The 25,530-nt window shown below is 44.4% G+C and overlaps 1 protein-coding gene across 1 annotated transcript; it reads left to right on the forward strand.

Moving 5' to 3' along the window:
• Positions 1-337: 337 nt before the first annotated feature.
• CLDN10 (claudin 10) lies at positions 338-24,508 on the forward strand. The gene is made up of 5 exons (XM_047756253.1): positions 338-649; positions 7,138-7,299; positions 7,388-7,469; positions 23,188-23,295; positions 23,999-24,508. Exons 1-5 carry the CDS (start codon positions 430-432, stop codon positions 24,123-24,125), a joined length of 699 nt encoding a protein of 232 aa, XP_047612209.1. The 5' UTR covers positions 338-429; the 3' UTR covers positions 24,126-24,508.
• The last annotated feature ends 1,022 nt before the right edge of the window (positions 24,509-25,530 follow it).

Below are 25,530 nucleotides of genomic sequence, written 5' to 3' on the forward strand. Positions count from 1 at the left end.
GCGGGGCTGGAGAGGGGAGGGGTGATGGACGCAGCAGGTTGTCCACATCCGGCTGTCAGTCGGTCCAATAGAACAGCCATTCTCCACTGTCTCCTGGCCTCCGAGATGCGGGAGCGGGGGCGAGGGGTTCGGGAGCACGCTGGTCTGCTTTCCTCCAGGCCGCGGTCTCCGGGCTAGGAGACTCAAGAGAGAATCCAGGCGACCTAAAAAGCGCCCGGCTAGCCCTCTCTGCCCCCGAGGGCGCGTCCTGGGGTCCACGCGCGCCCCCTAGCGTCGGGTCTGTGGGCGGGCGGGAGGGTGGGGAGGGACCTGGCGGGGGCGCGGGTGGGGTGGGGCGGGGCGGGGGCGCGGCGGAGGCGGAGCCACGGGACTGAGCGCGCGGGGGTCGCCGCGCGGAGAGCGAGCTCAAGCGCAGCTGCAGCGGGCAGTATGGCGAGCACGGCGTCGGAGATCATTGCCTTCATGGTCTCCATCTCCGGCTGGGTGCTGGTGTCCTCCACGCTGCCCACCGACTACTGGAAGGTGTCCACCATCGACGGCACGGTCATCACCACCGCCACCTATTGGGCCAACCTGTGGAAGGCATGCGTTACCGACTCCACGGGCGTCTCCAATTGCAAGGATTTCCCCTCCATGCTGGCGCTGGACGGTCTGCATCCCCTCGCCCCGACCCCATCCCCGGCCCTCGCTCCTCCCCTACCTACCGGCTGGGCGCCCGCTAATTCCCTGATCCCCGGCGGGACCCCCAGGCCGGACTCCTCCGAGGCCCTGCCCCGATTTCCCCCTCAGTGTCTGAAGGAGCCGGGAGGAGTCCCCGGTGCTGCTGCCCACCTTCGTCGGACCTGTCTCCGACCGGGACACCTGTCCGAGCAAGGGACCTTGGGGCGGGGGAGGGAGCACGCAAACAGGTCTGGTGGGACGGGTGACTCTCAGGCGTCAGGGATGGAGGGAGGCAGCTTTGCCGTCCTGAAAGTTGAGGACAGGGCAGTGGGACCCCTCTCTTGGAGACTGTTCCTACACGCAGTCACGGAGAGGGGCATTGTCTACTCCAGCCAGCACTCCCTAGAAGTGCTGGATACTGATTAAAACGGTATCATTGACTTGTCAAAGCGAAATCTGCTTGCTCTGAACTCCCTTTAGCCATTTCGTTAGTTTTTTTCAAAGTGTGCTGGAGGAAAAACAAAACAAAACAAAAACTGCAAAAAAAACTCGTGCATCCACAAGTGAGTCTGCCTGGGCTTTAACTCTTCCCCTAAATTTTAGGGAAATATATAGTTCTTGCCCGTGCCACTGAAGATAGAGAATTTTTCGCCAGCAAGAATCTTGTGCCGGAGACGCACAGCTTCTGTGTCTTGGCTCCCAAGTGTGCTCTCGCGTCCTTCTTCAGTAGATTGTTTTCTAGGTTGTTCTTGTAGGCGAGGCTCTATATTGAACTGTATTAGAGCAACAGGTGCTCACAAAGAATACTGGCTCTTTTTCGTTTCAAGAGAACAGTGGATGCCAACGCGGTCACACTGATTGATTGCTCAAGTTCTAGGCTCCTTTCTTCCAGGATTTTACAGCACATGACCAGATGGATCCCAGCAGAAACTTAAGCAGAGTCATTTACATTATTTCTCGATTTGAGGTGTTTTCTTTGTCTTTTCTTACTGCATTGCTGCAAGTTTTTATTTGCGTAGCTGAGTAAATAAAAGACAAGATTGAATTCCCCTAAGATGGTGCTTGCCATGAAAAGCAAACTGTTGCCCAATGGTGGTATTTGATGGAAACTCCATATAAGGGAAAATACCTGACTGGTTTGAGATGAGTGACACCTGGCTCTGCCGTCCTGTTGTATACAGAAGTAGCTGGGAAACTGCTGATTCCCTAGAATTACTGTTGAATTTCCTGTGCGCTGCAGAGCGCATACCCAGGTAGATGTTTGAACAGGCAGGCTCTTGTTTCTGTGGTTTACTTTCAGGAATATGGGATTGACAGTTACTGTCCTAAACACATTCTTCTGTTGTAACTGTATTGTTACCGAGCCTTCTTGCCAGATAGGTGCCCTTCCTTCTCCAGCACAGATGAGGGACAAGGGAGGGGATTGAGAACTAAGTACTCCGTGGAGATTAATGGGTGCGGAATAGTGACGCTCTCATCTATGTGTCTGAGATGAGAATGGACATCGAGGTCTCAAGGTTTGGGGCTAGGTGGGGGAGTGAGGAGGAAGGAAAGACAAAGAGAACACCTCAATTATCCAGCGCTTGATAGGAGGCATGACATTTGTCCGTAACCCAGCTGGCAAAATGGCCTTCCACGTGTGCTCTTGGGTCTAGAAAATGACTTTACAAAACACAAATGACACCACCTACTGTTTTGCATTGTTTTAAAATTAATAACATAGCGTTCCAAGTCAATACATATAGAAGTCACTCTTTTTAATGACTGCATAGTATTCCTGAGTCTGGACAAATGGGTACCACTTACCCCTTGTTGAACACTGGACCCTCCCTAGCCACATTGTTGTTGGTGCTTTACCCAAAATCTTTCTTTTGGCTTCTTTGTGCATATGTGTATTTCTTTAGTGTAGATATGAGAAACTGTGTTGTCAGAGCAGTAGAATATTCATTTTATTATTTGGCTTATACTACCAAATTACATCCCACCAATAATGTATGCAAATACCTGTTTCTTGACCTTCTCACCAAGTTTGTCATCCATATAATGGGCGACATCCCATCATGTTATTTTATTTGGCATTTCTCTGATTACTGCGATTTTGACCACCTTGTCATGTGCTTATTGACTTTTTTCTCCCCTTTTGTTAGTTGCCTGTCCATATCTTATGCCCAGGGTTCTGTTTCCTCTTGGTTTACATGGGTTTGACTTGTTACATGGGTTGCAGCCTCAGCCCATTCCTTGTCTTTTCAGTGTATGGTGTCTTTTCTCATACAAAATATTGAAATGTGTACTAAAATCAAATTTATTTTAGTCTCTTCCTGCTGGCTTGGTTTAAGATGGTATTGTCTACCCCAGCGTGGTAAACTCACTTTTCATCATCTCCCAGAATAAGATTTTAGGGGGTTCAGCCATCCAGCTACATTTTCACATAGAGAGGAGTCGACTCCCCACTTTGCAGTGGAACTTCCCATCGTGACCCCTCTGCTTTTCACATTCTGCAGTGTATTTTGGGGGCAGCCTGTACCTGCTGGATGCAGGTCCTAAGGCAGGTCCTGCCAATAGCACTCTGCAAGGTGGATTTCCTGGTGATACATCGGAAGTGGAGGGAGAAAGTTACATTGTCAGGGTCCGTGCTGGTCACAGGTCTAAGTAGGCCAGCCCTCCCCTTAAACCAGGCAGAAAAATCCAAGAAAGGAGAGAGAAGGCTCGACGTTCTCCCCTAAGTCTTAGATGGAAGAACACACCCCTGGACAGAGATGATGGAGTCATTATTATTCTGAATTTTCTACGTGAAGTCAAAGCTCTGATTGCTCATCATCAGGGGGTGTCATTGTTCCCCCAGTTTCCTTTATAAAGAAAAAGCCAAATGTGCAGATTTAATGTTATGCCATGTTAAAGAGTCCCACTCTGATTTCTGCTTAGACTCCGCCTTAGTGTTCTGGAAGGGAGACCTTGCTGTGTGTCTTACCAATCACCAAACACCTAGTTCACGTTATTCTTCCTGTGAAGAATGGACTGTTAGTTACTCCTGTGCCTTACAGATGAGAAAACAGGCTTGACGAGATTAGGATACCCAGCAGGTAAATAGAAGAACCAGAGCTGAAATTCAGAGTTCAGCCTTGCCCCACATAGCACCCGGCTCTCAAAGGATGTGCAAAAAGCCCAGGAAGCTCCTCGCCTAAGCAAAGCACATTCTTTTTCTTCCTTCAGCCAGCAACTAGCAGGTACACTGCTAGGGAATTTCTCCACCAGGTGGATATTTTCATTTTTGCTAGCTGGAAGTGGAAAATAAGGTACATTTTTGAAACACATTCACCTTTTCAGGGACACCTTAAAGGTTTCCTCCAACAGGATTCGTTCATTTAAAGCCACCGTATTTCACTAATTGAAAAACCCACGGCTGACTGAGCTGGTGATTTCTGTTTATTGCCAACCCATATTCCTTTCAAAGCACCACATGAACTGCCGCTGAGAAGCATTTTCAGCCAGGGTTTTTTTTTTTTTTTTAGTGTATGCCACCTATTTTTGTTAGGGGGAGCGTTTGCCATTTCTTCCAAGGGAGTTACCTATAAATTATACTTCAGAGAACTTCTGAGCAAATATGTTCATGCCTCAGCACTTTAATGTGTTAATTAGCTATTAAAGGTGTCAGTAAATCCAACCTGTCAAAAATAATGGCCTCCTTGACTGGGGTTTTACTACCACGTCACTTGAGGGTGTTACTTAGAAGGTTTGACCTCCTGAATGGTTAAAAAGCAAGGTTGTCGTGGTTTGCCTTGCAAAAGATAAATTCCGAGGGTGGGATGTCACCTGAGGCCTGAGTCTGTGTGTGTTTTAAGGCCCGGTAGCCCCTAATTTGCAGACCTCAGGCTTAGCAGCAACTCGTTCCCATTGATGGCCAGCAGTGGAGTTTATCCCCAGGAACCCCCAAACCTGATCTTTCCTCCCCGTTTCAGAAAATCTAGCCAATCATTTTGCTGGTGAAGTGCCTTCTTTTGTGCCTGGGAGTTATTGCACCGGTTCTCCCATCCTAAAGAGGTACCTTCCCCTCCAAATCAGTGTTCTGGTTGGTTCTGAGGAAAGACCAGACCTTGTCAGAACCTGCTCTCTCTCTCTCTTTCTTTCCTGCTTTCCTGGTACCTAGCAGAGCCCTCTGCAGGTCCCAGGGCTGAGATGGGAGAACTGAGTGAGACACTTAGAAAAAAAAAATAGTAGGAGCAGTGGTTAAAGTTTAAAGCTTGCTGTTATTTTCCTAGTCCTATTAGGGATTGAATGCATCAGCCTGGGATTCTGACCACTGTGTACCATGTGGAAAAATGCATTCCATGGTTGAAGAGGTCAGACTGTAGACCTAACCTTTTGCAAGGTTCATGTGTTTTCTGTCTGTAAAGACTATAGGATTTCTAAAGTAAATGCAAATTATGGTGCATGGTAAGGTTTTCTAGGATAATTTTTTTTACATGGATAATAATTGTTACATCACACACGTACTTTCTGGTCGTTTAAGATTACAGGAAGAGTCAGCTAAAACACCTCAAAACCAGAGGTTAAAACCAGTCTCAAAACGTAATGAGACCACATTGTCCCAGCAGCCCTGGTGGTAAATGATGAGCCGGTTGTGGTTATTCTGCCTTTAACCTTGCAGGGAACTAGCAGGCTTCCTCTGTGCTTCCCTTGCTCTTCTGGCTTCAGGCTGGGGGACTTGAGGGCTGAGATCTGAAATAGAGCTGGGCAAGTATTTGTCAGCAGCTCTCCAGAGAGCCCACGGCACAATTACTGCTGCCGCAATAAGCCTCCATTATCCTGTTTTGCTAAAAATAAGTTTCTTTTGCTGTTTTTGGTAACCTCACCATCAGTGAAATTATTTTCTGCCTGGAATCGTTCACACCATAAAATAGAAGATTATTGTTAAATTGCTTTTACATTTGTGGGGGGGGTCTAAATTTGTTCAATTTAAGTGGAGCCTCTTCTGGGTACTCTTCAAAATGGATCCTCAGACTAGGATTAAAACTTAAAATGTTATCTTTCTCAAAGAAACATGGGCTAGAGGCCACCTGCCAGCATTATCTCCCAAATTTGTGATCATCTCCTAGCCTTAGAATTATTATTTATCATAGGCTTTGCCTGAACACAGAGATCAATGGCTCAGTGTATCTTGGCACTTAGGAGTTTTTTCAAATTAGAACGTTTAATTCCAAATGTAAACCTGCTATATATGTGTGGTCATTTGCTTAACAAATATTTACTTACACCGAGTATGTGCCATCCCTGTTTCAGATTGAAATATGGCCCTGTTTCAGGCTGAAATGAAAATGACAGCAGGTGGTAAAAATGTATTAGTTTAAATCCTATTAATTTAAAATTTGTTAGTAGTGTCTGGACAAAGGCCAGGCTGAAGTTTACTGTCACCCTGGCTGTGCAAATAAAAATACGTGACTAAGAAAACGAATGGTGAAGGAGGAATGATCAAACCAACAGAACAAGCTTTCAGGATACTTTGAAAGCATTCACTTATATGCAGACAGTTCATGTCATAGTTATAAAATATCCTTCTCAGAACCACCAATGCATATTTAAACCCATTTTTATTACATGTGCCTTTAAAAAAAAGTTCATTACATTAAATCTTTTTTTTTTTTTTTTGGTCTTTTTGCTATTTCTTGGGCCGCTCCCTCGGCATATGGAGTTTCCCAGGCCAGGGGTCGAATCGGAGCTGTAGCCACCGGCCTATGCCAGAGCCACAGCAACGCGGGATCCGAGCCGCATCTGCAACCTACACCACAGCTCACGGCAACGCCGGATCGATAACCCACTGAGCAAGGCCAGGGATCGAACCTGCAACCTCATGGTTCCTAGTTGGATTCGTTAGCACTGCACCACGACAGGAACTCCCATTACATTAAATCTTGATTTATACTCTTTATGGTCCAGGATGATATTCCAGTTGGTTTCATTTATAATCTTTCACTGATATTAGAGGAATTGACTCTTTGGGAGCACTCGCTGTCCACTTAAAAAGTTTACAATGTCAAAATCAGTAACACAGGTACTGAAAAGTACTCATGTGCAAAGCTGAGATAGTGGCAGTTGAGGTTTCTCACAGTGAAAGGCAGTGCCGCATGGATTTTGTAGTCAGATCTGGATGGAATCCATTTGAGCCTCTTACTCACTCATCTCTGGCATATTGTATAACGTTTGGGTACCTCCGTTTCCTCCTCTGTGAATATGTGAATAATAACCCTTAGATAGCTCCTGAGGGTCATGCATAAGCCCAGCTGCACAGCGTGGGATGCAAAGCGTGGGACACAAGGCAGGCACTGCGCATAGATGAACCTGCTTTCCTTCACATGGGTTTTAACCATTGTGGTTATTTTTTCAGGAAACAGCAGTCATTCGGGAGGACGATTGTAAAATGAGGGTTTCTCCCTGGACCACCACATGTTTTATTTTAATGTAAATGACCTACTCTAATTGCAGGTTATATCCAGGCATGTCGAGGACTTATGATTGCCGCTGTCAGCCTGGGCTTTTTTGGTTCCATATTTGCCCTGTTTGGAATGAAATGTACCAAGGTCGGAGGCTCAGATAAAGCCAAAGCTAAAATGGCTTGTTTGGCTGGGATTGTATTCATACTGTCAGGTAAATAGTAACTTTCTTCCAAACAAGGTGCTTCAGAATGTTCATGAGACACCCGTAACCATACTCTTTTCCTCCTGATGCTTTTTAGGGCTGTGCTCAATGACCGGGTGTTCCCTGTATGCAAACAAAATCACAACGGAATTCTTTGATCCCCACTACGTGGAGCAGAAGTAAGTATTCCTCTTAGGGGATATGTTTGTGGCTCACAAGAAATACATAGAAAATCATCTTCGAAATTAAGGTACAGCAGCTTCCTCTGTGGCTTATGAAAATGAGACATACTGATAAATGATATTTGATGATGTCATTCAAGAGTAAACATCGGAGTTCCCGTCGTGGCGCAGTGGTTAACGAACCCGACTAGGAACCATGAGGTTGCAGGTTCAGTCCCTGCCCTTGCTCAGTGGGTTAACGATCCGGCGTTGCCGTGAGCTGTGGTGTAGGTTGCAGACGCGGCTTGGATCCCGCGTTGCTGTGGCTCTGGCGTAGGCTGGTGGCTACAGCTCCGATTTGACCCCTAGCCTGGGAACCTCCATATGCCGCGGGAGTGGCCCAAGAAATAGCAACAACAACAACAACAACAACAACAAAAGACAAAAAAAAAGAGAAAACATTGTATCGCTCTATTGGCAAAAGAGGTACCGAATGACTGCCTTGGTGTTACGGAGCAGAGCGTCTTATCTCTCAATAGCTCAAGGTATATGATTTAGAACTCTAAATAGCATCCACCATACACCTTGATAGCTTCTCCTTTGCCTCTGCTTGACTTCATAAATTGAGGAAAAGTAGATGAGAGGGGTTAGATGCGGAGGAAAGAATGATAAAGTGTGACAACAGAAAATAAGAGCTTGTCTTGCATGTTGTCCATCCAAAATGGCATTTGCCCCATGCTCGTCTCTGGGCCAGTTTCCACTGCACAGGTGTTGAGATGAAAACAGACTCTTTAACTTGATGTTTAAAAACATTTAAATGATAGTACATGAAATATTATTTTTCATTTTTAATTAGCCTTGTACATTTGTTCTGTTAACTACGGCCTTAACAAGCTCCACACAGAACTCTATATGATGCAGGGTCTTTAAAAAATGCACTAAGGGCAGCCCAGACACCCATATGTGACCCGTCTCAGCTGCGGGTGACTGCTTTGGCGCTTACAGACCAGTTCGTTTGTTGGTGGTGCTTTTTAACTCTGGGCTGTTGCTTTTTCTAGCTTCCCTGGACTTATTTCTTTGCATTGGGAAAACCCAAGGAACATCACATTAGAAATAATAATAGATCAAATATTTTGTCTGCTGTGAGAATATTTCCACAACCTCTATAGAAATTCTCATGTGTGTGCGTGTGTACTGCTGTTAGCCAGGCTGGGGCTTCTCTTTAGGTCTTCAGATCAAATGTTACAAAGTTCTAAAAGAGTAGTTACTGAAATGGCTGGTCAAGTGTGTGTTACTTTTTCTGGTGGACTTAGGAATCTTTAGGAGATGATTTTTCTAGTACTGTCTTTATGTATAAATGGTAAAGGCTTATATAATGAAATATAATGACTATAATAGCTAACGCATGTTGAGCCCCTACCATGTACCAAGAAGAGCGTCACAAATATTATCTTCTTCTTTTTTTCTTACAACAGTCTTATGAAGTAGGTCCTTTCAGTACTCCCTCCTTTAAAAATCAGGCGAAGAATTCAAGTTATAAGTGCAGGGGAACTTGGACCAAACTAAGAGGCTGATTGAACTGTGATTCAAACAGGCAGCCACATTTTAGAACCCTTACTCTAAAATGCATGTTATATTATAATACTATTTTGTAAGTTTTGGGACAGCACGCCACATATATTTTTCATGAAAGAAGTTTCTTTTGTACAGTGGTGTTCACTGTGAAATTTTATTAAATGGAAAACAATGCTTCAGACCCCGGTATAACGTTTACTCATTCCCCTGCTTCTCTTAGAAAAATGTGTTCTGATAAACCTTGATTGATAAGATTTGCATAAATGCGTATGACACCAAACATTGAGATGAAAACTGAGACTGTTCTCCTGAAGATTAGAAACATGATCACGATATTTAAATATCATTTTTCACTTAAATATTATATTTAAATGATACATTTTTATTTCAGGGCTTGGTATCATAAATATACCACAAAATTGTATATTTTTTTTTTTGTCTTTTTGGTATTTCTTTGGGCCGCTCCCGCGGCATATGGAGGTTCCCAGGCTAGGGGTCGAATCGGAGCTATAGCCACTGGCCTACGCCAGAGCCACAGCAATGCAACGCGGGATCCGAGCCGCGTCTGCAACCTACACCACAGCTCACAGCAACGCCGGATCGTTAGCCCACTGAGCAAGGCCAGGGATCGAACCTGCAACCTCATGATTCCTAGTCGGATTTGTTAACCACTGCGCCACGATGGGAACTCCTGTTTTCTTTTTTTTAAAGAAGCACGCAAAGGCTTCCTTCTTCATTTTATTGTCGTGATTTATTTTATTAAAGACATTTCTAACTTTTCTGGGTTATCTTTTCCACATCACTGTTTTTATTTTCCTGACAATTATTAAGGGTGTCTTGTGTGAATATTAAACATCATTTTCATCTTTCCTGCTATGGCCAGGGCTAATTCCTGTATGCACAGAAACTTACACCTGTCCTTTGTGTGATTTTTTTTTTTTTTTCTGTACTTGCTGTATATGCTCAGTCACCCAATTTGGTTTACTATCATTGGAATTCCTTATTGTTTCAGATTTTGGTTGGACTCAGCTCAGTAATTAGGGACTCCCTCTTTATGTTCTTAGTGCTACTTTGAACTGTCAGTTCCCTGTATGAGCCTCCCAGTGCCCCTTATTCTGTCTGTGCCAACTCTCTCTTTATTCTCATCTATAAAATCAAGATAATCATAGAGTTGGTGGGAGGGTTAAGAGAGAGTGTATAGGAGTTCCTGTCGTGGCTCAGTGGTTAACGAATCCGACTAGGAACCATGAGGTTGCGGCTTTGATCCCTGGCCTTGCTCAGTGGGTTAAGGATCCGGGGTAGCCCTGAGCTGTGGTGTAGGTTGCAGATGCGGCTCCGATCCCGCGTTGCTGTGGCTGTGGTGTAGGCTGGCAGCTACAGCTCTGATTAGACCCCTAGCCTGGGAACCTCCACATCCTGTGGGAGTGGCCCTAGAAAAGGCAAAAAGACAAAAAAAAGGAGAGAGAGTGTGTATATATACCCTTCGAGCTGACTAGAAATGAGTCAAAACCTTATATTAGCCATTACTGTATTCTATTAGCTGTTATTAAGATTACTTTCTGTATGTAATATTTAAAATGTGACATCTTTATGGATGTCTTTTTTTTTTTTTTTGGTTGCACCCAAGACATGTGCAAGTTTCTGGGCCAGGGATCGAACCAGCACTGCAGTGTAGCCTCTACCACAGCAATGGCAATATGGGAACCTTAACCCACTGTGCCACAAGGGAACTTCCTATAGATGTCTTTATTAGCTCTTTTCTGCAGTCACTTAAAAATATATCACCTACAATTGCCAGTTAACCTTGAGTCATTTAAAAAGCACAGGAGTTCCCATCATGGTGCAGTGGTAAGGAACCCAACTAGTATACCTGAGGACGCAGGTTAGATTCCTGACCCTCCTTAGTGAGTTAAGGATTCAGCATTGCTGTGAGCTGCAGTGTAGCTCACAGATGTGGCTTGGTTCCTGCATTGCTATGGCTGTGGCATAGGCTGACAACTGCAGCTCCAATTCAGCCCCCTAGCCTGGAAACTTACTATGCCGAGGGCACAGCCTTAAAAATAAAAAAATAAACACAAGAGCTAGGGGTCATGAAAACCAGTATGGCTTATAAAAAATTTTGTGATATTTGCAAATAACAGGTCCTTCACACCAAAAAAAAAAAAAATAGACTTTATTAAAAAAAAAAAAAACCACCTTTTTACTGAGAGCATTGGCTCCTTGAGATCAGAGGTCACTCATACCTGCATCCCGGCTTACATAAAATCCAGTGGGAGCAAGGAATTGTCAATGCCTTTTGAGATTTGTAAACATGATCAGATGCTAATTACCCACGATGTTAGAAAAGAGGCGTGACAATGACGTGGGACACTTACAGGAATTCAGACTTCATTTAAATAAAACACACTTCTGTAAAAACCAGTCAGTTGACTAACTCGCCTTCATCTGTTTTCCCTTTATCAGTACCTCTAGTGGAGGAGAAAGAAATGAAAATTTGGAAGATTAATAAGCCACAAATTGAGTATCAACACAAAATAACCTGGTTCCAGAGGTCTTAAAATATAATTTTTAAAAGGAGATTTTGATTTGGGCATATTCTAGGGGATAGGGCTTCCTTAGCTGGCATTTGCTAGAATTTAGTAATGAGCGCCTCTGTTGTAGGTTGTACGGAACTCAGGAATAGGTTGGAGCATCACTGCTAAAGGCAGGGCCAGCCCTAGGGGACCCACTTGGGGAGGTCCAGACACTCTTTGGTGTCTTCATTGATTCATATGAGACTAAGTTCCTTGAGGTCAAAGAACATCTATTTCATCTCTTAATGTGCCTGGCATGGTGCCTGGTAAGTGAAATTCTTATCTGTAGGACCAGTCCTTCCAGGGTGAGCAGAAAAGCTATTGTCTATCATCTCAGCAGACTGAGGAAACCTCCCAGAGCAGGGCGGCAGAAGGCAGGTGCACACTCCTCTTCCCATCCTCATTATCCTCAGTCATCTTCCTGAAGCGGATCGGCACTACCCAGCAGCACATCTCCGTCCAGCCTAGACATCATGGCCATGGCATAGGGCACACATGTGCTTGGCCCTCAGGAAGGGCTGTGAGGAACAGCCGCCTGCCCCATACTCTAGTTTAAATTTCTGGTGAGCAAATACTTGCCCTAAAAGGCACTGGAAAACAGGCTTCAGAATCTGGTTTTATTGCTGTTGTTTTTCGTAAGAATTCTCTGTCGGGTAAATTGAATTTTTGCGGATTTCCAGGAGATCCTTATGTAAGGCCCACCTTGGTTCCCTAGGTTAGAAATACACAACTAAGCACGTCAGCAGACTTCCTAACCACATTCCTACTATGTGCAGGGCACTCAGTAGGTGCTTTATCGATGAAGGAAAAAATGAGTGATGTCTAGTGTATCTTTGGAATAAAGATTCTGGCAGAAGCACCGCAAACAGTATTGGGCTTTGTGTTCAGTGGCTAATGATTTCTGAAGCCCTTACTTTCCCTCAAGTTATCTGGGAAGATTTTTCTTCCTGCCTAAAATCATTGACAGAATTGCAGTCTCTAAAGTGTTTCACCTGACTCTGGTTACATTCTGCCATTTCCCCATTTTTCCCCTTTTGTTTTGCTTCCTTGCTTTCATTCAAGTTGTGATTATGTTTTATGGCTCCAGGATGGGGCCCCCCCGCAAAGCCTTGAAAACTATTTCTCAACTTTTCCCTTTGGGCTATTTCAAACTAACTTCCTCCTCTTTATTAAAGCAAAACTGACCAAAAAAAATATCTATCCTCTTTCAAGCTTATGGTCACAAGCACCCCTCAGAGTGTATTGAAACTAAAATTGTATTATTCCCACCATGGCTTTGTTGTCCAAACCACTAACTTATTGAGTCTCTTGCTTTGTTTTTTCTTAAAAAAGCTGTTTCATGGGAGTTCCCTTCATGGTTCAGTGTTAACGAACCCAACTAGGGTCCATGAGGATGCAGGTTCAATCCCTGGCCTTGCTCAGTGGGTTAAGGACCCGGTGTTGCCATGAGCCGTGGTGTAGGTCAGCAGCTGTAGCTCCAATTCAACCCCTAGCTTGGGAACTTCCATGTGCTGCAGGTACGGCCCTAAAAAGCAAAACAAACAAAAAACCCCCACAAAAACCCATTTCAAGGAAGAATAGATTGACATAAAGAAACTAACTTCTTTTCAAATTATGCAAAGTTGGAGCACTCAACCAGTTTCTTTAATTGAGAAAACAGGACATCAATATCTTAGATTTATTCTCTTTTAGTCAGTGAGATTTGTCATTAATGTTTTGGCTCCGACATTCATGTTTGAGTCTTATCATCCTCCAGCCTTTTTTTTTTTTTCCCCAAGAGTTTTTTTTTTAAACCGTGGAGTTAGTTATCTCTGGCACTTTTCTTTCTTGGCATTCAGTTAGTTTCTACTTTAGTACCTAAGTGTTACATAGGTAAAGTCTTTCCATCTTTGTGGTAATTTAGTGAGTTATAAGTAAATAGCTGGGGAGTTCCCCTCATGGCTCAGTGGTTAACGAATCCGACTAGGAACCATGAGGTTGCGGGTTCGATCCCTGGCCTTGCTCAGTGGGTTAAGGATCCGGTGTAGCCCTGGGCTGTGGTGTAGGTCACAGACACAGCTCGGATCCCACATTGCTGTGGCTCTGGCGTAGGCCGCTGGCTACAGCTCTGATTCAACCCCTAGCCTGGGAACCTCCATATGCCACAGGAGTGGCCCAAGAAATGGCAAAAAGACCAAAAAAAAAAAAAAAAAAGAAAGAAAGAAATAGCTGTCTACGTTCCCAATAAATTTACTCATTCTTGTTATCTGTCAAGTGAAATGCACAATCGACAATTCAAGAGCTGTTTCTAGATTACACACGTCTTCCTAGGTGAAGTTGAAAGAAATACTAATTTCACGAGGTGACCTTGCCAAGATATCTAACGTCTCTCTTCTGTCCTTATTAAATTATAGGTGTTTGTTTACTTAAGCTTACTCCAGTCATGAGGCTATTTGGAGAATGAATGAATATTGGTAAACAGCTCAGAGATTCTCAGATAAGGGGTTCCGCAGAAATGCCAAGTGTTAACAAAACAGAATTTGACTGTTAAATATTAAGAAGGTGTTATTCTACGATTTCACTTTGTTCTGCAGCAGCGCCAGCCACTTTGGATCACCAGAGTTGCTCTGATGCTTTTGTTTCGCTGGCAGGACTTAAAAATATACTTGGAAACCGAGTGTTTGGCAACTGTGTTTTGTTTCCACTGACCAGTATATGAAGTCACCATTCCTCCCAGTTTGCCATGCTTTCTGGTGACTCAGCTTTTAGCACCAGCACCCCTTTCCCTCTCATTTTCAATCCTGGCTAACCCCTGTGTATCCTGTAGGACTTGCCTCCTGGGTGAGACGCCCGCCTGGGTGTTCCCTTTGCCCCTTGTGCTTCTGTTGTGATCCGACCAGGCAGTGGCATTTGCTTATTGGTCCGTCTTCCAAACCAGACTGGGAGAATCTCGCAGCAGAGGCCACGTCTTGCTCATCTGTGCATCTCTTGTAGCCAGGAGCTAGTAGCTACTAGTAGCTAGTAAGACTGTGACGTGGACAGCAGGATGATCAGTCAGCAGTGATGTATAGCTGTCTCAGATCCCACATTGCTGTGGCTGTGGTGCAGGCTGGCAGCTGCAGCTCCATTTAACCCCTCGCCTGGGAACTTCCATGTGCCATAGGTGCAGCCCTAAAAAAAAAGAGAGAAAAGAAATAAGGCTTCTGTAATTCCTTCTCTTTATTTCTATTTTGTCTTTTTAGGGCTGCACCCGCAGCATATGGAGGTTCCCAGGCTAGGGGTCGAATCAGAGCTGTAGCCACCTGCCTAGGCCATAGCCACAGCAATGCCAGATCCTTAACCCGCTGAGCGAGGCCAGGGATCAAACCTTCGTCCTCTTGGATACTAGTCAGGTTCGTTAACCACTGAGCCATGAAGGGAACTCTGCTTCTCTTTATTTCTGATCATATCCATCACAGCGTAAAAATCCATGACATTCTGAAACTGGCAAGTGGATAGATACTCCTGAGACCCTTCTCGAGAGAGCTCATGCTACATTCATCTTCCCAGCACCAGCTTTGATTCTAAAATGTTCTCAGGGAGTCTGCTGAGGATTCTGAAGATGATGTAGGCTATGCTTTTTAATTGACTCACACTTTTTTGCTGCGGGTCCTTAATATATTTTTCCCTCAACACAAACGGGTGTGCACACTCACCTCCACACACTCAGACTTGCTGGTCATGCTCTCAGGTGTCACAGGCCAGCACTGGTTGTTTTAGGAACTTCCCATCATGGAGCACAGCACCCTCTACAGTGTTAGTTTATTCAGGCTTCAGAGTTTGCGTGAGAGCATGCTCCTGTGCCTACTTTGTGCGTTGTGACTCAGCACATCCTTTCTCACTTAAAATCAGGGTTCAGAAAACTCCCAATTATCCGCATGAATGGAGATCAATGGCAAGGATGTGGCTCAATGACAGATTTGTTTTTGAATTGAACTCCATAATTTGGGAGACATGAGCTATTCCTTTGCAATTATAATTTACTTTGGCTAAAATTATATTAAGTTGTCCTGTAGATGGTTTTTTTAAATGTTCCTGAGTAATTGGCAAGAATTAGAATTCCTATAAAGATGCTGCACACTTTACACGCGTGTAGTTAGAGGGAAGGTGGAAGGTGAAAGGCAGGTTCTAGGGTTAGATCTCTGCTCAGCTCCTGGTCCAACTCAGGGAAGATGAAGTTACTTCATCTGGATGATGGGGTTAGCGCCCCCTGCTTCTGAATGTTAGGAGAATGAAAGAAAACACTCCGACCCCTCACCCCCTGGTGACCCATGGTAGGTGACTAGTAAGTGTTACCTGTTCTTCACATGCACAGTCTGTGTATTTGGAACTATCCGTAATGATAAATTGTAATACATGGCAAGATGATGCATGTCTGTCTGCTGTAAATCATCAACTCAGGAAAGAATGCCTGTCTTTTATGAACATGCAATTTAGAACTGACACCCCCCCCCAAAAAAAAATCAGTTTTTATCTTGCATTTCCTAAGTTTGAGAATTCTCCATGAAGGTTCCTTATGTGGGTAGATGCTTGTTATTTAAGAGACCTCATTCTACTCTAGCCACCTTTTGGGAAGCATCTGCCACTATTTCATAGTCCCATGGGAAGCCTCGGGTAGAAGATTTTGTGGCGTCTTCCAAGCTGTTGAGAGAATTGTTACCTAACATGAGTTGCATAAGGCAGAGGAGACTGCAGCAGCCTCAGGGGATACATGGGTTGGTGGGCACTAAACAGCCTGCTTCTGGTACCTGGGACCCCAGCAGAATGTAGGGTATTTAGGGGAAGTGGGTATGCCTATAGAATGCTGATTTATTGATTTATATAGCATCCATTCATGCAGTTTTATAGACCTTGGATTATATAAGCCTATGAGTTGCAGAAATTTCATTTTTGATAGTAACATTTAAAAGAATGGCATGCCAATGCCAATTCAATTTTTAAGTGTTAACATTGAGCGGAGTTCCTGTTACGGCACAGCAGAAGCAAATTGACTAGTATCCATGAGGATGTGGGTTCTATCCCTGGCCTTGCTCAGTGGGTTAAGGATCTGGCATTGTTGTGAGCTGTGGTGTAGGTCGCTGACTCAGCTTGGATCCTGTGTTGCTGTGGTGTAGGCTGGCAGCTGCCACTCTGATTCGACCCCTAGCCTGGGAACCTCCATATGCTGTGGTTGCAGCCCAAAAAATTTAAAAAAAAAAGTTAACATTAATAATATATGGGTATACATCCTAAACTTCAAACCTTTTTTTAAAAAAAACATATTTAGTTGTATTAGGGTAACTGGGATGTTTTGGCTGCTACCATGCTTGATTAAAATGAGGAGTAGGACAGTGTGTTTGAAGAAAGTCTATCCTGGATTTTGCGTCCTGACTCCTAGTTCTTTGACCTTCATCAAGGTCACTTTTCTCTGGGGAATCTTAAAAGGATGAGGATTTTTTTTTTTCATTCATTAAACAGTTTTTGTTTTGTTTTTGGAGGAGCTGCCTTTTGTTTTTGCAAGCCCAGATTTTAATTACTGCATTCACCTCTTTCTGTGCTGGGTGAGAAGACCGCCTGAGGGAATTCAGAAAAAATTCCATACCCTAGAGCCACTGAGAATGAACGCAGTGAGCCCAGGAGAGAGAAAACACATCTTTCTGAAATGACAGCTAAAAACACATTGTACTGATTTTTTTCCCACAGGGACCCCACCTCTTACTTAGCCAAGGTGCACATAAAAGGGGGAAAGAATGATGGTTCAGAGCTTGGGGTTTGGAATCATAGTGATGGGTTTTAAGTCTCAGTTCTCTTTACTTAGCTGAGATATGGCAAGGCAAGTAATTTAATCTCCATCAGCTTCAGCTTCCTCATTTGTAAAATGACCATTTCTCAGGATTGTAATGAAGATTGAATATAATAACATAGGCAAAGAAACTTAGTATACAAAACAAAATCCTAGCACCGTGAGCCAGCAGTAATAGTCGTGATTGTTCGGGTGGATTTTTACTGGAACCACATCTAGGTGGCTTTGGGAGAACAGGTCATGTTTGCAAAAACATGCTCTTCTGCTTCTGTTGTGAAGTTTCATCACACTTGACTATAGTTATTTGCTTAATGTCCGACCATCCCCCCTAGACTGTAAGATCCTTGAGAAGAGAGCTGTGTCCTCTCATCCTCCCAGAAACACGTGATTCTCACAATGCCTGGCCTGTTGCTTCTGTGCTGGTGACCAGGGTGGGCTACACCAGCTCCCCGTGGATGGCAGATCAAGTCCCAAGAGGGGTTTGAGTCCAGGAAAGACAGAGAGGTGAGGTGAACATAAGAGGTGTTCCTCAATCCGTTCCCTCAGGATTGCTCTGGCAGATCACAAGGCTGAAATAGGAGTTGAACATGAAATCTATTCTGTGGAGTTCCTGTCGTGGCTCAGTGGTTAACGAATCCGACTAGGAACCATGAGGTTGTGGGTTTGGTCCCTGGCCTTGCTCAGTGGGTTGGGGATCTGGTGTGGCCATGAGCTGTGGTGTAAGTCACAGACGTGGCTCAGATCCCACGTTGCTGTGGCTCTGGCATAGGCTTGGCAGCTACAGCTCCTATTGGACCCCTAGCCTGGGAACCTCCATATGCCGCGGGAGCGGCCCTAGAAAAGGCAACCCCCTCCCCCACAAAAAGAAAAATCTATTTGAATTTAGGTCACCAAGTGTCCTGGTCACCAAGTGATCTGGTGCACTCAGCAGGAAATGAAGCCGTGAGCAGTAACCAGGAGCCCCAGGCACAGCCAGGTGGAGCATAACGTCATCTGGTCATTCAGACTGCACTTTGATGCCTTAGATCTTTATAGATTTTTGGGGGGGAAGTGTCAAGTGGTTAATCTGTGTTTTATTTTCTCTGTATAGAAGTAAAATGTTTCCCTATTGTTTACCAGATCCACATTCAATTATATGCATGAATTTAAGGTCATAAAGCTGCTTTTGATGAGTCCTATCCATTGAGCAGATAGTCCAAGAGATGTTCCAGTGTTCTGATCTGTAAAACAAAGTTCTGTCCTCAGCCCGATGGTCCTGGATCTGTCTGGGGCTAAGCAGATTGAGAGCCTTTCAGAATAATGAAGAAACTGACGATTGTAGCAGCTCAGTAAAGAGGTTGCACTCTCGGTGGGAAAGCTGGTCTAGGACCAGCAGGATATCATTAACAAAAGTCAGACCTGCAACAGATAGAGTATCTGAAATTTGGGTAATTGTCTGAAGTGTGGACGTTAGCTTCATAGTGTTACCCAAAGTGAAAGATTTCCAGGCAGAAATGGAGTTTCCTGATGAATGTCAAAGGAGGCATGGTCTGGAACAAACTTGAGCGGATCTAACAAGGCTCACCCTCCATCCTGTTTTTCAATAATACATTTTTGCCAGATCACGCACGGATGGGTGTGAATTCAAGTCACTGTTGAATAAGTCTTCTGTAGTTGTCTTTCAACAGAAGGAAGAAAAAGTCTCTGTAAGAGAAAGAACCAGGTCACAAAAGCCCTTACATCTAAATTGTTAAAAAAAATGATTGGTATAGATGTGGAGTCTTTTAAAGACTTCAACTCTAAACTGGTACTATTTCTTAAATGTTTGTCTTTGATTGATTGCAAGGGATTCAAAGGGAAGTGATAGTCTCCTTGGAATAGAATCTATATTTAGGGCCCTCAAGGAAATTTAAACCCATATTTAAAAACAGGAATAAGTGAAGCAGTTTTGGGGTTTTTTCTTTCCCGCCCTGTGGCATATGGAGTTTTGGGACCGGGGATCAGATCTGAGCTGCAGTTGTGACCTAAGCCATAGCTGTGGCAACATGGGATCCTTAACCCACTGTGCAGGGCTGGGGATCAAACCGGTGTCCCAGCACTCCCAAGATGCTGCTGGTCCCATTGTGCTACAGTGGGAACTCTCCAGTTTTTAATATAAGCCAAACTTGTGATTCTTAAATCCCTTCAGAAACTTTTAAAATGCTTAAATGAATTTAAAGACATAGTTCGAGCTGCCTTGGTCATTTGTCTGCTGATTTGTACGCTGGCACGTTCTTTTTAAATAAATTTATAGGGCTGAGCTGTGGTTTGATTTCTACCACCCTAATTGACCAATATTAATAATTAGAGACTTATTATTAATGGTGGTACCAGGTACTGGCATCCTGTTTTGGAAAGCTAAATTTTTTTTTTTTTTTTTAAATCTGAGATTGGAATTCCTGTTGTGGCTCAGTGATAACAAACCTGACTAGTATCCATGAGGATGCAGGTTTGATCCCTGGCCCTGCTCAGTTCGGCTAAGGATCTAAGGTGTACATCACAGACTTGGCTCAGATCAGCCAGGCTGTGGCTGGTGGCATAGGCCCCACAGCTGCAGTTCCAATTCGGCCCCTAACCTGGGAACTTCCATGTGCAGCAGGTGCAGTCCTAAAAAGCCAGGTAAATAAATAAAAATCTCAGATTGTTTCTTCCAGGAGTACTTACACTGAGAGTTAAAAAGCAGTGCATGGTTTCAAGACAGAAAACAGCTTAAATTCTAAGCTGGGAAAAATAAGGAAAAATTGAAAGTATCCTTAAATTGTAATCCTGAACTCAATGTCCTCCAAGTAGAAGTCTGCAGTATACACAGCCTTTAGTTGTCTTTGCACTGAAAGGATGGCCGCAGACAGATTCGATGCCCTCACGCTAGGACTTGGTGATGTTTTACCGAGGTCCAGTGACAGGCACCTACAACTTGGCAGGCACCCTGTGCTCATTCTATTTGCATAACCTCATTCAAACATCACACAAGAAGGGCTGATTGTAGTAATCCAGGATATCCTTTTTAGATGTGTAACATGATATTTGATGTATATTTTGTAAAACTACCAGTTGAACCCTCTTGATCTCGCCAGCTCTTTTCTTTCCACCCGTGCACATCACTCTCTGTACTTTTTTGAGCTGGTTTTTGTGCAGAACTCAACCTAAGGCATTTTCCCCTCACTCCACCAGCCTTCAGTTTCTGCCGTTGCCTCTGATGGGAACAGTTGGAGAAGTTTCTCAGTTCCTGGAACCCAGTCAGTGCTCTGGCGCAGGATGAGGTGCTTCCAGCTGTTATTCCTTGCTTCAGCTGTCACCTTGATTTCCCAGGAAAGGCATTGTAAGAACGAGGAAAGGAAGGATCATAGGAGGGCATATGTTGAGTGTGTAACTTCTTCCCAAATGCAAATGGAGGCCCTGAAATGACCTCAGTGGCTGGGTCTGGAAGTGGGCGAGCAGACCCTAAGGCTGTCATCTTGTGTAAAGGTTGTTTTCTGTTCCCACTTGCTGGTGGCCAGAGGCACACTGTCACACCAGAAAGCCTGCACTGCCCCCCCCCCCCAAATTAGCGACATAGTGATGCAGCCTGTAGAAAGAAATGAGGTGAAGCTCAGGACAGGCCCAGGCTCCTCCCGCCAGCTGCTCTCCACGGTGTGGGGTGGCCTGGGTGCCTGAGCCTGGCCCTGGCCCTGCACCTGGTTCAGGGGGTGGGCTGACTTTGGCCCCCTGTTTCCCCTTCTTACTCTCACCTCTTCCTTTCCTTCCTTCAGACCCTGTGTGGATTCTGTGTGATCAGTACAGACCCTTCCCACTCTGACTTTGACGCTGAAAGCACCATTAGGTGGGGGTGTCATCCATCAGTTTTCACTTTGTGATGGACATCTGTGGGCTAGAAACTTCTTTGAGAATCACTTCTTTATTTAAAAAGAAAAACAGCTATTCTTCAGTTAGAGGATAGCAGGCATGAAAACACTACGGCCCCTGAGATCTGGGTATACTTTTCTCATTCCTTAATTGTTTCTCTGAAACACACACACACATTCACTCTTCCCCTAAAAGCTTTTCCTCCAGCCCTCCACTACAATTTCCTCTGTTATTCTCAGTGGCATCTTTGTATGCTGGCATCCCCAAGCAGGAGCTGTCTCATTTATCTTTGCATCTGTTCTTGTCATCAGCAGAGTGCTGTGGCCTGCCATCTAGGAGATGCTTCAGAGCAGTCTGGCACTAAATGATGGTTTGGTTTTGTTGGCATTTTTAGGGCCAGACTTGCAGCCCATGGAAGTTTCCAGGCTAGGGGTCAAATCAGAGCTGCAGTTGCAGGCCTATGCCACAGCAACTCCAGATCCGAGCTGCACCTGCGACCTATACCATAGTTCACAGCAACGCTAGATCCTTAACCCACTAATCTAGGCCAGGGATTCAACCCACATCCTCATGGATACAAAGGAAAAGGACTTTGAGCTTCGAGGGCCACAAATTTTGGGAGGGCAGATAATATGGGGAATATTGGAGGATAAGAGTGAAGTTTGTTATATAATTTGCTCTGGTACCACTTGTGGGCTGATCAGGGTATAGAGTGGCTCTGGAAATTAACTTCTGCCCTTCCTGATAGAGAAGGGCTGAAGTACAGCTTTACAAATCTATGCCCTGCTTTTAGGCAAATGGGTGGAAAAGCAGAGAGCTTTTGTTTTTATTTTTTGGCCACACCTGCAGCATGCCAAAGTCCCCAAGCTAGGGCTCCAACCCAAGCCACAGCAGTGACAAGGCTGAATCTTCAACCACTAGGCCGCCAGGGAACTCCCAAAGAGCTCTTCTTGTATCTGCTTCTTCTCAATTGCCTTCAGCTCAAAATAATCCTTAGGCCAAAGTGGCATGTTTGGGGGAGGCATGCTCTGCCATCCTTCAGCACCTTGCACATGATTGCACACAGCAGGTGCTTAGTAAATACTTATTGAATTGAACTAAGATGAGAGCAGGGTGTTCCCTTGTGGCACAGCAGGCTAAGGATCCAGGGTTTTCATTGCTATCATGCTGTGGCTTGAGTTGCTGCTGTGGTGTGGGTTCGATCCCTGGCCGATACCTTTCACATGCTGCAGGCATGGCCAGAAAAAAAATGGAAGCCAAACCAACTTCCCCTTTTCTAACTGGAGTCTGCCTAAATAATTTTTTTTTTTTTTTGGTCTTTTTGCCATTTCTTGGGCCACTCCTGTGGCATATGGTGGTTCCCAGGCTAGGGGTCTAATCAGAGCTGTAGCCGCTGGCCTATGCCAGAGCCACAGCAACGCCAGATCTGAGCCCCGTCTGCAACCTATACCACAGCTCACGGCAACACCGAATCCCCAAGTCACTGAGCAAAGCCAGGGATCGAACTCGCAACCTCATGGTTCCTAGTCGGATTCGTTAACCACTGAGCCACGACGGGAACTCCATGCCTAAATAATTTACCCTGTGTGACAGACTAAATAGATGGAAGGCTTTGTCAGCTTCAGGCAGAGCCCAGAGAAAAGATGCTGGCTGGCCCAGGAGGCCCAGCTCCAGCTGACTACTTCTGCTTTGTCCGCAGGGGTCCCTTTGTCATCCTTTTGGGATGTTGGGGAGATATAGTCAAATAATGGATGTAAAAATGCTTTGAGAAAAGTTTAAAGCACTACTCAGATACAGGTGTTATTACTTCCTGTACAAGCTCTGAGAGCAAAAATGTGTAATGAACATTTATTGAGGGCTGGCTAGTAGTGTTAATGCTGTTTACTCCCCAAATAAACTTTAATACTCGTGTGATGTTTTCTCACAGGTATGAATTAGGAGCTGCTCTGTTTATTGGATGGGCAGGAGCCTCACTCTGCATAATTGGTGGTGTCATATTTTGCTTTTCAATATCTGACAACAACAAAAAACCCAGGTATGAACAAGAGACAGAAATGACATGTTAAAAAAGACAATACTATTCTAAATTGTTACATATGGGACAAGTTATAGGTAGGTCAGATAATTCTTAGAAACCTCAAAAACCCAGAACTGGCACTTTGTGGTGCAGCAGAAACTAACACAACTTGGTAAGTCAGCTACATGAGATGTTTTAAAAACCCAGACTTGGGAAAGGTTAGGATTATATAATAAATATAAAATTAAATAGAGTAAATGCTATATTGAATAGAATATAGATAATTATAGTTAATTTTTTTTTAAAGAGCTTGTTGTTGTTAACATTCCAAAGCTATTGCTTTAAGTTAAAATCTGGGTCTAACTATGGAGGCATATTCTTCACTTTGGCCTCCTGATTTTCATATAGGCAGAAATTGCAGATAAATGGCATCACTGTCTCCTAAGTTCCAGGAAGATGAGTTTTAAATAATACTTTTGAAGGAGAAAAACTGAACAAGTAAAGAAGCCATGCATTTCCTCTGCAGAGTCCCTTGGTCACAGCAACCATTCAGAAATGACACAACTATTTCTTGGGGCGAGAGAGGGGAGGGAAGAAAGCTGAAAGTAATCAGAGAAAAACAAACTTCACTACGACAGAAATAGAGGGAAGACAGTTTCTTCCCATCTTTGTTTGCCCTGCACGTAAAAGACAATCCTCCAAACTGTGTCTTGCCTTTCAGAATGGGATACACATACAATGGGGCCACATCTGTCATGTCTTCTCGGACAAAGTATCACGGAGGAGGAGGAGGAGATCTGAAAACCACAAACCCTTCCAAACAGTTCGACAAAAATGCTTACGTCTAAGAAGAGCACTGCCGCAAGCTGTGTCTTGAGCTTGTTAGAAACGTGAACTGCTCACAGAATGATCCCCTCAAGGCCCTCCTGTAATTAACTCTCGAAAAAACTATTTTTCAAATGCGAATGTGAAGAATTTATTGATTGCATGGATGTAAATGTTCTTACATAGTTACATACTAATCACTTTCTGTTGTGGCTTTCTATAACAAATAAACAGGCTATTTACAGGATTTGTATATATTTTATACATCCGCAGAACCTGTAATGTATGTAGTACCAACGATTACAGACGTTGTCATCATAGAGCCTTCTTAAGCTTTCAGACTTTGCAGTCTTTGTTCCCATGTTTATGTTTCTTTTCCTTCGTGTATTAAACAGAAGGTGTATAAGGAGTGGTGTCTTGTAAACAATGTGGGGGTGACCTAAAACTATTCCTCAAGAGATGTTTGGGGGTGAATGGACACTTACTCACTGTGTAGAGCTGACTTCTAGTTTCTTAGAGCTGTCACTGCTGTATTTCTCAACAGCTGCTCCAGGCGGGGCTGAGGGGGCCTAGATGCTGTTGCCCCATTACCTGGCACATCCGCCTTCAATAACTGCCCAGGGCTCTCTGATACAGAAAGCAGATCCTGGGGTGGGGCATCAGCAAGGACCGAGCCAGAGATGCTAGTCGTGACTGACCTTGAGGCCCGCAGAAGAAGGCCTGGAGCCACGTGGGACCTGCCTCACTCAGAAACAATGGGCCAAGTCCTGGCATGTTGCTCGGGTCACGTATGTGGAACTAACTGGTAATGGCAAGACATCGCATCTTTCAAGGCATGTAAGCTGCTCCAGTGCTCTCTGACCAGAGATGGTGTTTTATTTCCAGAACCCATCAGTCCTTTTACCTGATGCCCCTCAGGGTTAGTAGTTATCTCGGTAGGTGTGTGCCCAAGCGCTTTTCTAAACCCTCCACCTGCTCTCAACTCGCTCCATCCTCACAGCATCCTCTGAAGTAAGAACTGCGGGAAACTGAACTGGCAGAGGCGGAAAGGAAACCAGAGTTGAAGTAACTTGACACAGCAAGGGACAGACCCAGGACTTTGAACTGAGGCAGTCTAGGGTGAAATAGACAGTTTGAAGTTTTGGATAAGAACTGGTATTTGTGTCATCTGTGAGTCAGACACTTTCCAATACCAATCACAGCATGAGTGACCGTAACATTTTCCTGAAGCGTGAAAGACTTAAAGAGGAAAATGGCATTGTTTGCAAATGCTTGAAGAAAAGGAACACATTTATTACCTGTACATATATATGTGTATATTTTCTTTTGCTTTTTAGGGCTGCACCTGCAGCATATGGAAGTTCCCAGGCTAGGGGTCAGACCTGCAACTGCTGGCCTACACCACAGGCACAGCAACACAGGATCCTT

This window comes from Phacochoerus africanus, chromosome 13 (genome assembly GCF_016906955.1).
Source record: "Phacochoerus africanus isolate WHEZ1 chromosome 13, ROS_Pafr_v1, whole genome shotgun sequence".
NCBI lineage: Eukaryota > Metazoa > Chordata > Mammalia > Artiodactyla > Suidae > Phacochoerus > Phacochoerus africanus.

Coding starts and splice junctions, on each gene's coding strand:
- CLDN10 (XM_047756253.1), top strand. CDS start 430: ATGGCGAGCACGGCGTCGGAGATCATTGCCTTCATGGTCTCCATCTCC. Junction 650..7,137: donor CTCCATGCTGGCGCTGGACG/GTCTGCATCCCC, acceptor CTCTAATTGCAG/GTTATATCCAGGCATGTCGA. Junction 7,470..23,187: donor CCCCACTACGTGGAGCAGAA/GTAAGTATTCCT, acceptor GTTTTCTCACAG/GTATGAATTAGGAGCTGCTC.